The following is a 15,928-nucleotide window of genomic DNA, read 5'->3' as shown; positions in this document are numbered from 1 at the left end:
GAACATCCCGGATGTTTTCGTTACATGCTCCATGTCAGTTTCATTGCGTGCCTTCCACTCTGCGCAGTGAATGTTCCTTTTAAATCTCCGCTCCTGCCTCTAAGTGCCTGTTTATTGGAGAGCTGTGTGTTTATGACACACTGAACCAGACATTACACCTGAAACGTCCCGTTCATTGTCATTCGTGTGTGTAAATTTGTAGCCATTGTTCCATATTCCTGCCCGAGCCTACTGCACTGTAATGATGTTAATTTCTATTTTGTTTTTTCTGCCCTTTTCCATCCACAGGTAAACGCTTTAGAGGACTTAATTGGAGCTACATTGGCCAGTCAACTGTGATTTATGATCAGAAACTTGCACTAAGTGGACATTCCTGATAATGTCACAGCACTGACTTGAAATAGCTGTGATTTATATAATTAAACAAATTATATTATGTGTTTGCTGAGTATTTGTTGCTGAATGGGTTACTTTTTCCAGGGTAACTCATATTTATGTTTTTACAAATCATAAAAGGTTCTCAGAAACACACATTGAAATAAAGTTATTTATTCACAAGAACAAAAGGTCAATGCTTCTGTCCTTCTTTGACCTTTGTGAAAATTGCGGGTCATCATGTATGCCCCATCAGAAATCAATAAGCACCGTGCCCTCTTAATGGGGTGTCACAAGGGCTTCCATTAGAAATGCTAAAGTAATAGCTGTTTACCCCTCCATCCAGCATCACAAATCACCACACACCTTCACTGCACCCCGCCACCAGGGAATTATGTGAATGTAGGGTGTGGTGTGCTGGTGTGTGGCTCCATTAGTGTATTAATGTGGAGTGCTAGTGTATGTGTGTGCAAATGCAGATGTATATTTGTGTGAAGTGCTTGTGATGGTATGTATACAATTTTTGCACAGGCTTTAGTTTTAATACCCCCCTTCACTATTAGGGGGCTAGGAAGGACAATGGCATGCCCACCCACTGTATTTTAAAGCTAATTATAGCCCCCACCGTCACCCATAGGTGACCCATGGGTGGGTGCCAGGGGGACATTAGGTCTTCCCCTATTTTAGAGGGGTGGCTAGAGGATTGTGGACCCTAACCACCTGGGGAGGGACATCCTATGTTTTTTGGGGGTGGACAATGTCATGTCCATCCACCCTATTTTATAATGAATTAGGGCCTCCACCCGTCATCCATGGGTGGGGGCTGGAGGGCACATGGTCCTCCCCTCCATATTAATATTAGGTCCCATCACCCATGAGTTGTTGCTAGATCACTAGATCTTCACTATTAATAATATAATTAGCCCCATCTGATGCCCACAAGTGGGGGTACCGGGAGACTACGCCCTCCTACCATTATTTCACAAGGAATGGGGCCTTTTCTAGTAATTGGGCTGCAATGGCTGCCTAGTCACTAGATTTAAACATCTAGTAGATATGTGGCAGGTGGGGGCATATGAGGATACAATACCTCCATGATAGTAATATTGGAACCCCATAAGCTTTTATTTTTAATTTTTTTATTACTTTTCCAACTGGTGGCTGGGCAGTCGCCACATAATTAACCCGCTGAGGTTTTATTTAACTATTTCCCTGATAAGCAAGTAGTACTTCCAATTATCATTCATTTTCTAAAATCTAGTGAATTAATAATTTGTGAATGTGCAGCCTACTGGATGCATTCGGTTTATCATCGGACACCATGCAGTCACTTTTCAACGAATGTTACAGAATCAGATAGACCGAACGAATCTGAATTTGGTAATTTTCACTGCATTTTGCCCAATCTATTGTTTAGTGAATAACCATACACGTTTTATTATGGAGCTGTACACAATCAAAGTTTAAAGAAAAGGGCTTATAAACTAAAACAAAAAAAAAACATTAAAACTGAATAGAAAAAGAGAAACATTTCACAGAACGATATGAACATCATCAATCAGTCATCTTTATGAATCATATTCCTCGTCCTTCAGGTGTGTTTCAGTCTTCCCCAAGGGTTTTGGTGGGACCCTTATACAAGCTGTTGGCAAAATTCAAAGCTCTGTTCTTTGATACATACAGTTTTTAAACTCTATAAATAAAATAAAATTTACAAAAAGGAGGTCTTTGAAATAAATGATAATGAAAACATATGTTTCAATTTATACAGGGGATTTTTTGATACTCTTCGCAAACAAAACCTAATCTTTTCACCTGTGGACAATAGCCTAAAAAAACTAATGTTTTCTTTTTGTAGAGAAAGCTAAATGATATCTCTGATAAGCGACATCTGATATCTGATTGCAGCAAAAAACGTATAAATCATTTTACTGCAGGTAATGACTGCTGTTAGCCTTTATAGACAACCTTGTAAACTTACCATTGCAGGTGAATATTTTCCACCAGGCTGCTGTAGAATAGACACATGCACGCTGAAAAAAAAATTGGTTCCTCTGATTTGTTCCGTCCAAATTTTGCGATCAATTAGGATGAACCAATTTTTTTCTCACCTTCCGCCCTCAGGGCCAAATTAAGAGCCCATTGGGCATGGTGCTGATAGTTACAATGAGCCGAATTCCAGAATCTTATCGACAGAAAACACTAAGATTGTCATACCTCCCAAGTGTCATGTATCTGGTGGAGGGAAACTCACAGGATGCAGTTATAAGAAAGTACATTTTTTTTTCTGCAGTGTGCCACTTCTTCAGAAATGTTTGTTTGCGTGGGCCCCACTCATTAGTCACTGAGATAAAATAAGGCCTTTTAGCTGTGTAATACATGTTAATACTGGCTTAATCCTGGTGCGCTTCTGTCTTCCTTCCCTTTGACCATTATGCATGACTTCACGCACAGGGTAGAAGAGGGATTATGCGCGCTACACTATCTGCTGCGCTCTGTGTCTCCAATCCTGCTTCAAACTTAATGGATACATGCAGGGCAAGGATTTTTGGTAACACAGAAGAAGATGCATTTTGCTCCCACCTTTTTTTTCTACCCAAAAAATGCTTTTTCACCTGTGTGTCCCTTAATCTCCCTCTTGAATTTCTTACCTCCTTTTGTGTTTCTTATCCTCTCTTTTCAATGTCTTACCCCCTTTAGTATATATTATCCTCCATTGTTTCTCTTTGTGCATCTATTACACTTCCTTTGTGCGTCTCTTACTCCCATCAGCCCCTTTTTGTGTCTCTTACAGACAAGGTGCGGGAGAAAAATAGAGGCTGAGTGAAGTGTGTATCTTTCTCCTCCATCCCCTTAGTGGGCTTCTTCCCCCCAGCCCCTTTTGTGTATTCCTTTCTGTCCTTTCTCAGCCCCTCTGTATGTTTTTTTTTCCTCCCACCTGACCATTGTGTGTGTCTTTTCCCCTGGTCCTCTGTGCTTCTCTTACCCCAGCAGCATGTCTCTTTCTCCCCCCAAGCCTATGTCTGTCTCTTTTTTCCCCTTCCGAACCCCTCTGTGTGTCTCGTCCCCCAGGCACCTTGTCTCTTTCTTTCTCAGTCTCTCTTTGTCTCTTTCTCCCCACAGCCCATCGGTGTGTCTTTGCCTCCCCCAACTTTGGGTGTTACCCCTAGCTCATGCCCATGGAATAGACCCATTAATTGAAGGAAGAAAAAAAAGATAAGAAAAATTACTAGAGGTAATTAAATATTGAAACTTAAGAAGGATGTAAAGGAACAAACCTGGTGTGGACTGACTGACAATTAAATTAGTTATGGTAAAGCTGACGTAGCACACTCTGTGAATCTCCTGCTGCTTCGGTCTCTCTAACACTGTGGCATGTTCCCTTTCTTCCACACTCACTACATCCACTTTTGTTCTGTCCCAGTCTGCAAACCAGGAGCTTCTGCCTGCTAGTAAGAACGGAAGGAGAGGACTAGACAAGTGAGTGCTGGGGACAGTCCTTAGAAAGCGTAGAGTGAGAGCACCATTAAACGCATTTGCGCCAAGCTCATGGTGCTGCCTTCATAATACACCGTTAGGCCAGCCTGCATGGTTGACAGGCAGCCTGGCATGCATTCACGCCAAGCTGACCCTCCAATACTTAACACTGGGTGCCACTTTGGGCAGTGACAATTACGTGATTCGTGTAACCCTTTTACCCTGCCCACCAACATCCTGCATCACTGTTAGGGAATATGGAAACCGAGAGATTAGCATGGGGCTGGAGCTTCCAACATGCGGCCTGCCAGACATCAAGGTGCAGACTGCGGTAGAGGAGCTTCTGTTTCCTGTTAACCCAGTCTGACAGGAAGCAGTTCGATGCTCTCTGTGAGCACTTCCTGTCAGACCAGGGACAAGAAATACAAGCTCATCTACTGTGGTCCACAGCCAGGAGAGGGCTGGCAGCCTTGCACCACTGAATAAGCTCACCATCCATGCCCACTTTTTCCTGGTTTTATAACGGATATTGAGGTTATTCTAATTAGTAGCACTTTGCTATACCCAATCCGCGCGCGCCATTACGTAGCGGCACCCTGACCTTTCTGAAACTCAGTTTCAGAAGCTGGTTCCTGCTGGGGGACCTGAAGATCTAGGATAGGTTTTAACCCATTAAATTAAAAGAGCGCCCGGGGACTACTGGCACCATAACAACTTAATTTAGATTAAATTGTTATGGTAAACAGTGTTCCTTTAAAAATAACCAATATGTCTACATCTCAAATAATCAAAAAAGTTTTTTATTATTTTACCTGGGATGATGAGAGGGTCCAGGGTCTGCCTGTCAGGTGACAAAGCCTCAGCCCAGTGTCCAGGATGAAGTGGAGAGATCACTTGTCCTCCACGTTGTCCTTCCTGCTCCAATCTCCTTTCTTTGCCTTCTTCTGACACTGTCTTCTCCTCCTTGACTCCTTCTGCTCTCCTTCTGCTCTCCCCTTCTTTCCTTTTGCTCTCCTTCTGCTCTGCTCTCCCCTTATTTCCTTTAGCTCTCCTTCTGCTCTCCCCTTCTTTCCTTTTGCTCTCCTTCTGCTCTGCTTTTTCCTCTTTTCCTTTTGCTCTCCATGAGCTTTCCCCCCTTACATTTTGTTTTCTCCTCCTTTCCTTTTGCTCTCCTTCTCGGTGCTCGTGAGGGGGCGAGAGACGTGGTCTTTACCCTGCAGGGTACGGACTAAATTACCTGCCACTGGACCACCAGAGATCTGTGTGCGGCGTGGCCCCCTCTCACTGGACCACCAGATATCTGCATGCTCCCTCTCCCCCCTGCAAAGTTATAAAAGGGAGTGCACTAAGACACAAACATACTGCTCCCCTGCACTAACACACAAACACAATACACACACTGCATCCCCTGCACTAACACACAAACACACTGCACCCCCTCACATACACACACAAACACACTACACACACTGCAACCCCTGCACTAACACACTACACACACTGCACCCCCTCACATACACACAAACACACTGCACCCCCCGCACTAACACACAAACACACTACACACACTGCACCCCCACACTAACACACAAACACACTACACACACTGCACCCCCTGCACTAACACACAAACACAGTACACACACTGCACCCCATGTACTAGCACACAAACATACTGCTCCCCTGCACTAACACTGCACACACTGCACCCCTTGTACTAACACACAAACACACTAAACTCCCTGTACTAACACACAAAAATATTGCTCCCCTGCACTAACACACAAACACAATACACACACTGCACCCCCTCACATACACACACAAACACACTGCTACCCCTGCACTAACACACTACACACACTGCACCCCCTCACATACACACAAACACACTGCACCCCCTGCACTAACACAAAAACACACTACACACACTGCACCCCCTCACATACACACAAACACACTGCACCCCCTGCACTAACACAAAAACACACTACACACACTGCACCCCCTCACATACACACAAACACACTGCACCCCCCGCACTAACACACAAACACACTACACACACTGCACCCCCACACTAACACACAAACACACTACACACACTGCACCCCCTGCACTAACACACAAACACAGTACACACACTGCACCCCATGTACTAGCACACAAACATACTGCTCCCCTGCACTAACACTGCACACACTGCACCCCCTGTACTAACACACAAACATACTGCTCCCCTGCACTAACACACAAACACACTAAACTCCCTGTACTAACACACAAAAATATTGCTCCCCTGCACTAACACACAAACACACTGCTACCCCTGCACTAACACACTACACACACTGCACCCCCTCACATACACACAAACACACTGCACCCCCTGCACTAACAATAAAAACACACTACACACACTGCACCCCCTCACATACACACAAACACACTGCACCCCCTGCACTAACACAAAAACACACTACACACACTGCACCCCCTCACATACACACAAACACACTGCACCCCCCGCACTAACACACAAACACACTACACACACTGCACCCCCCGCACTAACACACAAACACACTACACACACTGCACCAACACACAAACACAGTACACACACTGCACCCCATGTACTAGCACACAAACATACTGCTCCCCTGCACTAACACACAAACATACTGCTCTCCTGCACCAACACACAAACACACTACACATACTGTACCCCCTGTACTAACACACAAACACACTGCAGCCCTGCACTAACACACAAACACACTACACACACTGCAACCGCTGCACTAACACACAAACATATTGCACCCCTGCACTAACATACAAACACACTACTCACACTCTATACCCCTATATACACACTACACCTCCTGCACTTACACACAAACACACTGCACAGACACTACACCCCTCTTTAAATACTACACACACTCTATATCCCTGTATGCACATTACACCCCCTGCACTCACACACACACTGTATACCCCTTATATACACACTATACCCCCGACACTCACATACACACAGTAAAAACACTCTGTACCCCCTAAACATACACTGCACTCCCTGCACTCACATACTTTATACCCCTATAAACACACACATTACACCCCCTGCATGCACACACACTCATTTATATCCCCTATAAATACACGTTCTACACCCCCTGTACACACTACGCCACCTATGCATAAATGACCTCACCTATACACATGTGCTCTACAGCCCCTATATGCATACACACGCTAGAGCCCCTAGATACACTCACAAACACACAGTACAGCCAAGGGTCAAGTCCTGGGGAAAAAAGTGTGGGAACTCACCCAAGATCCACCCCCACACCCCCAAAAAATATATACACTCGTATGCATATATAAACGCGTGCACACGCACACACTGACAGGTGCACACACACATACACACTCACAGACACAGACAAACACTTAGATACACACATACACACTCACTCACACACACTCAGACTCACACATACACACTCACAAACACACACTCAGAGACACACACATACACTCACAGACACACACATACATTCAGAGAAACACACAAATTATTCATGTTTTTAACATTTACAAATGTCCACCCAGCCTCCATACCTGGAGAGCTGGCGTGGACCTGTCCCTGGGGTCCAGTGGGACTTCAGTGAGGTGGGCGGCTGTCTACCTGTCAGACGCAGCGAGGGAGTTGTGTTCTCTCTGATCTGCTCCCTCGCGCCGCGTGGGCTGTCTACTGATGCCGGGAGCCGGAATATGACAACATATTCCGGCTCCCGGCATCAGCAAATGGCATGCAAGGGAATAGATCAGAGAGAACACAGCTCCCTTGCCGCGTCTGACAGGTAGACAGCCGCCCGCCGAGGGGGTCTATCAGTTGGCCAGCAGGCCACCTCTTGGGCCCCCCCATGACAGGGGTAACAAGGGGGGGGGGCATTTGGGGGCGGCATTTTTTGCCACCCCCTGGTTAGTGCCTGCAGGAGCAACGGGAACGGCATTCCTGCTGTGAAGAAAGTGCAGGAACTCCGTTCCCACGCGTTCCTGCAGGACTCGAGCCCTGAGTACAGCCCTTACATGCAAACACTACATCCCCTAGGCCCACACACTCCACAGGCCCTATAAACATACACACACTCATGTACTTTACAACCCAGAAACACACACACACTACAGCCCCTAGGCCCATTCACTCCACAGGCCCTATAGACATACAGACACCCCCTCCATGAGGGAGACATATTCCCCATGTGGTCGTTGTGGGGCCTTCACCCTCTCCTTAGCCCCCTTCCCCCTTCTTACTCTATTCTAGGTTCTCTATATATTGTCTATATATCTTCTTTCTCTTTCTTTGTATTACAATTTCACTCCTATTCGGTCTCGTTTTTTGTTTTGCGTTTTGTGTCCTTCCTATCTACTTGTTTGACCTTTTTCCCCTGGTTCTTCTCGGGAACAAGGCCCTTTTTTTTTTTTTTTTTTTTCCCCAGGCATGATTATACTGTCGGAGGAACAAGGTAGCCCATGAGCAAGATTAGCTATCGAATGGAAATGGCTACTTGAATCGCCTAAATGCCTGTATTTGATTAAAATATAAACCCTCAGTAGCCGGTGGGTTTCGATGGTTCTTAAGCATTGGGCATGCATGGCATTAGTTGAGACGCATTAGGTTTTTTTAAGAATTGTATTAAAGTTGACTTTAGGGCATGCCCGAAGTGGATATATACTTGCTAGGTTTATTGAGTAAGAATAAAGAATATTTAATAATAAAAAATAAAAATCTTCGGTAGAAGGCAAGTTACAATGGGGCAAAAAGGGGCTTGTTATGTACACTCATTATGTGTATTGCATTTTCCTAGAATGTTTTATCAAATGATGGCTTCCGCGCAAGCCCGAAGGTTGAAATGCACTTGCTGTACTTATCGACTGAAAAATAAAGAATTTAAAAAATAAAAATAAAAACATACAGACACACACGTACTTTACAACCCAGAAACACACACACACGCTACAGCCCCCAATGTTAGGTTACCGAATTAGGGAGTTAATCACTGAGAGAGCAATATTAAGAAAAGGGATTTTCTTCATTTCGATCTTTTCATCTGTTTAGTGTAACTCTCCCTAATTTGGTATCCTTATTATTATTATTGCCATTTATATAGCGCCAACAGATTCCATAGTGCTTTACAATATTATGAGAGGGGGGGATTTAACTATAAATAGGACAATTACAAGAAAACTTACAGGAACGATAGGTTGAAGAGCACCCTGCTCAAACGAGCTTACAGTCTATAGGAGGTGTGTTGTAAAACACACCAGGACTGGAAATAGCAGTCAAATAAGGTGGGAGTGAAGCAGATATGAGAGTTGAGTGCTGCCCTTTAGGAGAGAGCAATAGACAGGTATGTGAGGTAGAGGTTACTCTGGGAGGCCATAAGCTTTCCTAAAGAGATGGGTTTTTGTATTTTCTAAATTCTTTTTTCAGTCCAGATAGAAACATGCAGGTTTATCATGCCCCAACAGCAAATGACAAGCATTATGGTACACAAAGCTGACATCTTGTGGGCAGGAGTATGCATGCACATTTTTGTGATTTATGAACTTCATACTAGGCTGGCACATCTAGAAGGAGCTTCTCCACTGATGGCGGTAGGCAGACTATTCCATAGGAAGGGAGCCACAAGCAAGAAGTCCTGCAAGCGTTAGTTGGCGGTACAGGTGCGAGTAGTGGACAGGAGAAGGTCACGGGCAGAGCGGAGAGACCGAGAAGAGGCATACCTATGGATCTGTGAAGAGATATAAGAGGGGCTAGAATTGTTCAGTGCTTTATAGGTGTGGGTTAACACTTTGAATTGACTCCTTTAGGATACAGGAAGCCAATGTAAGGATTGACAGAGGGGTGAGGTGGGAGAGGACCGACTAGAGAGAAAAATCAGTCTGGCGGCAGCATTCATTACAGGCTGTAGCGGAGCAATACGGCTTTTGGGAAGACCTATTAGGTTGAGAGTTACAATAATCCATGCGGGAAATTACTAGAGCATGGACAAGCTCCTTGGTAGTATCTTGCGTAAGAAATTGGCGGATGCGGGCTTATTAAAATTAATGGATCCAAAAAAATTTATTTCATTTTCGTTCGTTTTTGATTAGTTAGTTTTCAGTTTTTATATTTTTCAATTCGGAAATTAGTTTTGTACAAAATTTACTAATTCTGAGAATTTTATCGGAATTTTGATTTGGAATTAAATGAATTCCACATCCCTAGTTGCAAATAGTAGAAGAATTGCTACACCACCAATGCAGCTACAAGGGGGAGAGTGGACAATTAGTGCGTCCGGATGTCCGTCTTCAAATCTTCAGGTGACAAGTGTGGACGCCTGATCCCTAGCAACACGGCTCCCTGATTGCTGCTCCATCTGTTTGATCAATGCCTTTCAGGAAGACAAAATGAGAACAAATGCTAGAGGCCTATACCTTACAACCCATAATTCCGAACTGTTTGAATTTGTAATCAGCTTTGGCAAGTAAGTGCAAGTGCAATACTGGTTTCTCATAACCCTCACACAGAAGAAAAATCTAAATCACATCAGTATATGGTGTAGCCACACTTTGTCTCTAGGTACACTTTCATACAGTTTAGTTAGGAACTCGACAGGCAGGTTGTTCCAAACATCTTGAAGACCTAACCACAGTTGTTCTGTGGACCTAGGCATCCTTCTCAGGGTTCTGTGGGGTCCATGCTGTTACTTCCGTGACTCCTCATTCTTCTGTTTATCTTGCTCATTTGCGCATTAGAGAAGTGAACTACATCATCTGTGCATTATTCCACATAAATCACAGTTTTGATGTAGTGCGGAATCCCTAATCTCAAGGCTTTGCTAACATTTTATTCAGCTGTCTCTCAAACTGATGTCTCCCAACCCCCTTTGGTGGTGTCAGGGTACTACTCAATAAGTCCATCAATCGCTTGCTCTTATCATATATAAAAATGGTATTCCATTAAAAAACGAAGCTACAGGATACAGTTCTGGGGACGTGCTGATATAATGTATTAAGTGTTTCATAACTTGACATGTTAGAGTAGCTGTAATGGTTTTCACTACCTGCCATTGTCACCGAGCACCCTCCAAATGATGCAAACTGGAACAGGCCCGTCCAGAAAAAGAAATGGCATCTTACCTTAAAACCCCAGGTGCCAGGTGGCAGGTGCAGTTTTTTTCAGACAATTAATTTTAGAAGGTGAATAACTTTGAATTTATATGATTTTCCACATAAAATAACAGAAATTGTCAGAACATAAAAGAATTTGCATCTGGCAGATGGTAGCTATGGGGGACAGTTTCCTATTCCTGTGTTTACATGTAGTTTAAATGATGCGCCTTAAAACCCTTGGTACTGGAATAATTAGCTAAGTGCACTTTAACGAGCTTTCAAAGAGCAAATAACCTCTTCCACTGTAAGGAATTGACACATTACTATGAAGCTGGTCAGCCAATGGGAAGCCACGAATATTCCTATAAATTGGATGGCTTTCATGTCAACTGAACATCAGACCCTTCGCTTATCCTCTCCATTCCATTGCGTACATTACTTTAGTGTCCTTTCTCCAGTATGAGGGCTGTACCTGTAGGCTGTGTCCTTCTCTTGCTCCTAGTAGCAGTTACTGAGGTTAAAGGAGACGGACAATTTGTGAAGCTCTGCGGCAGAGAATTTATCAGAGCTGTGATATACACCTGTGGAGGTTCCCGATGGAGAAGATTGCTCTTAGCAGAACCGGAAGATGTTCCTGGTAAGACTCTCACCTGCTTTCATAATATTTCACTAATATTGGCCACGATTTAATATTTTTTTGGATAATCCTTTAAAATGGTTTAGTTTTCTTTTTTTTAACTTTTAAAATTATTTAAAAAAATTTTAAAATATAAATATTTAATTAATATCCTTAAAGCATATTCATAGCTTAGTAAATCAATTTTAAATAATGTTGTGTTGACTTGGAAACAAAAATGCTGTTTTTTGTCAAATTTGTAGAGTTGAACCATTTCTCTAAACAGACTATATTGGCCTGTATATTTTGCCATTTGTTTGTCAAGTTCCAGTTTTGATTAACCCCACAATTAATTGATCTAGGGTTTCTATTGATTTCCATTTACCATCCAAAATACAATATTATAACAGCAATAAATATATATATTATATAATTAATTGTGCAAATATTTGCAGCATAAACAAATCACACTGTAGTTCTGCTTTCTACATGTGATGTGCATAGTAAAACATGAATGAAAAGAAATATTATGTAAAGTAAACTGATAAACTAATAATCAATACACATACCTCCCAACGTTTCAAATGGACAGAGGGACACCTTAAAGGAACACTAGGCATCAAAACAACTTTAGATTAATTACATTACATAGTTACATAGTTAGATAGCTGAAAAGAGACTTGCGTCCATCAAGTTCAGCCTTCCTCACACCTGTTTTTTGCTGTTGATCCAAAAGGCAAAAAAAAAAAAAAAAAACCCGGTTTGAAGCACAATTTTGCAACAAGCTAGGACAAAAAAAATCCTTCTTGACCCCAGAATGGCAGTCAGATTTATCCTTGAATCAAGCAGTTATTACCCTACATTGAAAGATTATATCCTTGAATATTCTGTCTTTGCAAGTATGCATCTAGTAGCTGTTTGAACATCTGTATGGACTCTGATAAAACCACTTCTTCAGGCAGAGAATTCCACATCCTGATTGTTCTTACAGTAAAAAAACCTTTCCTTTGCCTTAGACGAAATCTTCTTTCTTCTAGTCTAAATGCATGACCTCGTGTCCTATGTTAGTCCGGTTTGTGAATAGATTTCCACACAGTGGTTTGTATTGGCCCCGAATATATTTGTATAATGTTATCATATCCCCTCTCAGGCGACGTTTTTCTAAACTAAATAGGTTTAAATTTGTTAACCTTTCTTCATAGCTGATATGTTCCATTCCTTTTATTAATTTTGTAGCCCGCCTCTGCACTTTTTCTAGTGCCATGATGTCCTTCTTTAGAACAGGTGACCAAAATTGCACAGCATATTCAATATGTGGTCTTACCAGTGATTTATAGAGAGGCAAAATGATATTCTCGTCCCGAGAATGAATGCCCTTTTTCATGCATGACAGTACCCTACTGGCCTTGGCCACTGCTGATTGACATTGCACATTGTTGCATAGTTTGTTGTCTATAACAATTCCCAAGTCCTTTTCGTGTGTTGTTATCCCTAATTCACTTCCATTAAGGGTATACGTTGCTTGTGTATTCTTTACGCCGAAGTGCATAACTTTGCATTTTTCAACATTAAATTTCATCTGCCATTTGAGTGCCCAGTCCTCCAGTCTATCTAAATCCTTCTGCAGCAAGAAACATGACTTTCAATGCTGTCTTCAAGATCATTTATAAAAATGTTAAATAGAAGGGGTCCCAGAACAGACCCCTGAGGGACACCACTTGCCACCTCTGTCCAGCTTGAAAATTTACCATTAACGACAACTCTTTGTATTCTGTTTTTAAGCCAATGTTCTACCCAAGAACAAGCATTTTCATCGAGACCGATTTCCTTGAGTTTGAACACTAATCTTTTGTGTGGAACTGTATCAAATGCCTTGGCAAAATCCAAATAGATCACATCCACTGCAACACCCTGATCTATACTTCTACTTACTTCTTCGTAGAACGCAATCAAGTTAGTTTGACATGACCTGTGCTTCATAAAACCATGCTGATTTTTGCTGATAACCATATTCTTCTCAAGGAATTAATGAAGCGGTTTTCGAGTATATATCATACCCCTGCAGTCTCACTGTTCAATTCTCGGCCATTTAGGAGTTAATCCACTTTTGTTTCTGTTTATGCAGCCCTAGCCACACCTCCCTGGCTGTGACTGACACATGGTGTTAACTTGCTTTAGAAGTTGTAATCTCCTGCTCTGTAAATTGAACTTTATTCACACACATTGCTAGAAGGCTATTAACAGAGCAGGCAATAGTAATAAATTCTAACTTAAAGAGGAAGTTCGATAAAGGAAGTTTAAAAGGACACTGTAGACACCCAGACCACTTGATCTAATTGAAGTGAACATTTCCTCTAGTGGCTGTCTTCCAGTCAGTCGCTATAGCTGCTTTGTCGATTTACACAGAGTTTAACTTTGTGAAATGACGCTGTACGTCCTGTACGACACTGTATGTCAGCGTCTTCAAAATCCTCAGAGCAAAGTTAAACATACGAAAAGCAACACTTTGCAGGTGAACACTTTACATGATTTACATATCAGGTGCCTATAGGTGCAAAATTCCCTGGCTCCAAAAAAAAATCCAGTTATCTCTTGCATGAATTATATTCTGATAAAGAGACTGAACGGGAAAAAAGCACGGGACAGGAAGATGGGAAGAGGCAGAGGGTGTACTTAAGAGTATTTGGCACATGGGGCTTTGTCTGTGGGCACATCTGCCCCATCCCTCCCAATCTGAGTGCTGACTTAGGGACTTTATATCCCTGAAGATGACAATTATTTTAGATCTTATTATGAATTTTTTTGAAACCATGCACTTGACTTCGGTCTGCAACTAGACCTGGCAGGCATACAGTCACTAGAAATTTAAAGGAGATAAAACCTTCACAAGCAAGCTGGGAGAGTACAGGGTACAAAGAATGACTGCCCCCTATGGGCCATGGGGCAGAGTGGGTCTGTGTGCAATGAGCTATAACTAAATGTGCAGCGTGAGTGTGTCTAGTGATATCCTTGTTCTGTGCATTATAGGGACTGTGGGACAGGACTTCATATTGCTATAGTGTGTGTTTATTAGAACTGTGTCTAAAGTAGTATTAGAGTAAAAGATGGTATGTGTAATTTTCGGTGGTGGATCTTGGAATGGAAAAAAATGATATTTAACTCGAAAAGTACATATTTTATAACCACAGAGTAGATGCTGTTTTTTTAAGCTTTGCAGTTTATATTGAAGACGTGTTAAAAATGTTGGGTGGCTCTGTGATGGGTTGCTGTTATCTTAAATGCCCTGGCCTATTTATTTGCCCCATCCCAGCCCAGTTGCCAACTCAGCCCAATTAAGGAAGGTACACCACTGCACTGTGTCCAAGGTCCAATAAGGGGCTGCATTGACTTTTATAATTATGATTTGGTGGCAAATGGGGTGAATACGTATTGTGCTAATTTATAAAACAAATAAAAAAAAAAAAATTATTTGCCTGGTACCTAGTACCTGTCAGATTGTTCCTCATTGGACTTGTCATTACAATGGCATTGTGCATCACTTAGAGGTAGTATGACACTTATGTGGTAGAAATGTCAGTTGGCTCAGCCCTTTTGGTCTTGTGTTAGCCAAAGACACAACTGAGATATCCATACTTTTTGGAATACCAAATGTATCAATGTATGTTATTAATATGCTATGATTACTTTGTCTGATCAATTTAATAATGTCATATTGTGTTCTTCCATAGACAGGGGACAGATCTTTGATTTACACAATGGAAATATCGATGTCAGCGACCCTTCGGAATATCAGCTACAGAAATTAAAGTCCCACACTGAAGAGGTCCAACATAGCGAATCAATGGAAGACTTTTGGGATTCTGAGAAATATTCATTTCAAGAGAGACGTGATCTCAACGAGCTACTGACCACTGCATGCTGCAAAACCGGCTGCAAAAAAAAGGATTTAAGCTCACTGTGTTAAATACAATTTTTCAGTTCTTTGGGTGCCATAAGAATAGGCAAAGCATCCCTCTGGCACCCTATATGTGTGTAAAAATAAATTCCTGGTGGGGGAGGTACATCCAGATCAATACATCCACTACTTCTGTTTTCAAAATATTCACCCCAGTAAATCTTTATCATTCTTTGTGGTACTAGATATTTAGACTTAGGTTTATAATAAAAAAAAAAAGTGCTTTGTATTTAAAGAAATGTAATAAATGCTGTCTGCTGGGAATTAGAATCATGTGTTGTATTTTTTCTTTGTATCTGTGCGGACATTCCACATTAAGCGTTTAACAAAAA

General features: G+C 42.2%; 2 protein-coding genes across 2 annotated transcripts in view; both read left to right on the top strand.

The window, feature by feature from the left end:
• DNAI4 (dynein axonemal intermediate chain 4) overlaps positions 1-526 on the top strand; it is a 42,137-nt gene extending 41,611 nt beyond the window's left edge. The window contains exon 17 of the mRNA XM_063427215.1: positions 289-526. Within this exon, the coding sequence (XP_063283285.1) occupies positions 289-339 (51 nt within the window). The 3' untranslated portion in view covers positions 340-526. The remainder of the gene's footprint in view (positions 1-288) is intronic.
• Positions 527-11,439: 10,913 nt separating this feature from the next.
• INSL5 (insulin like 5) lies at positions 11,440-15,788 on the top strand. Its single transcript, XM_063427214.1, has 2 exons — positions 11,440-11,662; positions 15,370-15,788. The coding sequence occupies exons 1-2, from the start codon at positions 11,485-11,487 to the stop codon at positions 15,603-15,605; spliced, it is 414 nt and encodes a 137-aa protein (XP_063283284.1). The 5' UTR covers positions 11,440-11,484; the 3' UTR covers positions 15,606-15,788.
• The last annotated feature ends 140 nt before the right edge of the window (positions 15,789-15,928 follow it).

This window comes from Pelobates fuscus, chromosome 7 (assembly GCF_036172605.1).
Source record: "Pelobates fuscus isolate aPelFus1 chromosome 7, aPelFus1.pri, whole genome shotgun sequence".
Taxonomy (NCBI): domain Eukaryota; kingdom Metazoa; phylum Chordata; class Amphibia; order Anura; family Pelobatidae; genus Pelobates; species Pelobates fuscus.
The sequence above is the reverse complement of the archived record's forward strand: the minus strand, read 5'-3'. Positions and strand labels throughout refer to the sequence as shown.

Bases quoted from the DNA above. Each gene is read 5' to 3' on its own strand.
- INSL5 (XM_063427214.1), top strand. From the start codon at position 11,485: ATGAGGGCTGTACCTGTAGGCTGTGTCCTTCTCTTGCTCCTAGTAGCA. The intron at 11,663-15,369 runs GTAAGACTCTCA...GTTCTTCCATAG, and splicing joins AGAACCGGAAGATGTTCCTG to ACAGGGGACAGATCTTTGAT.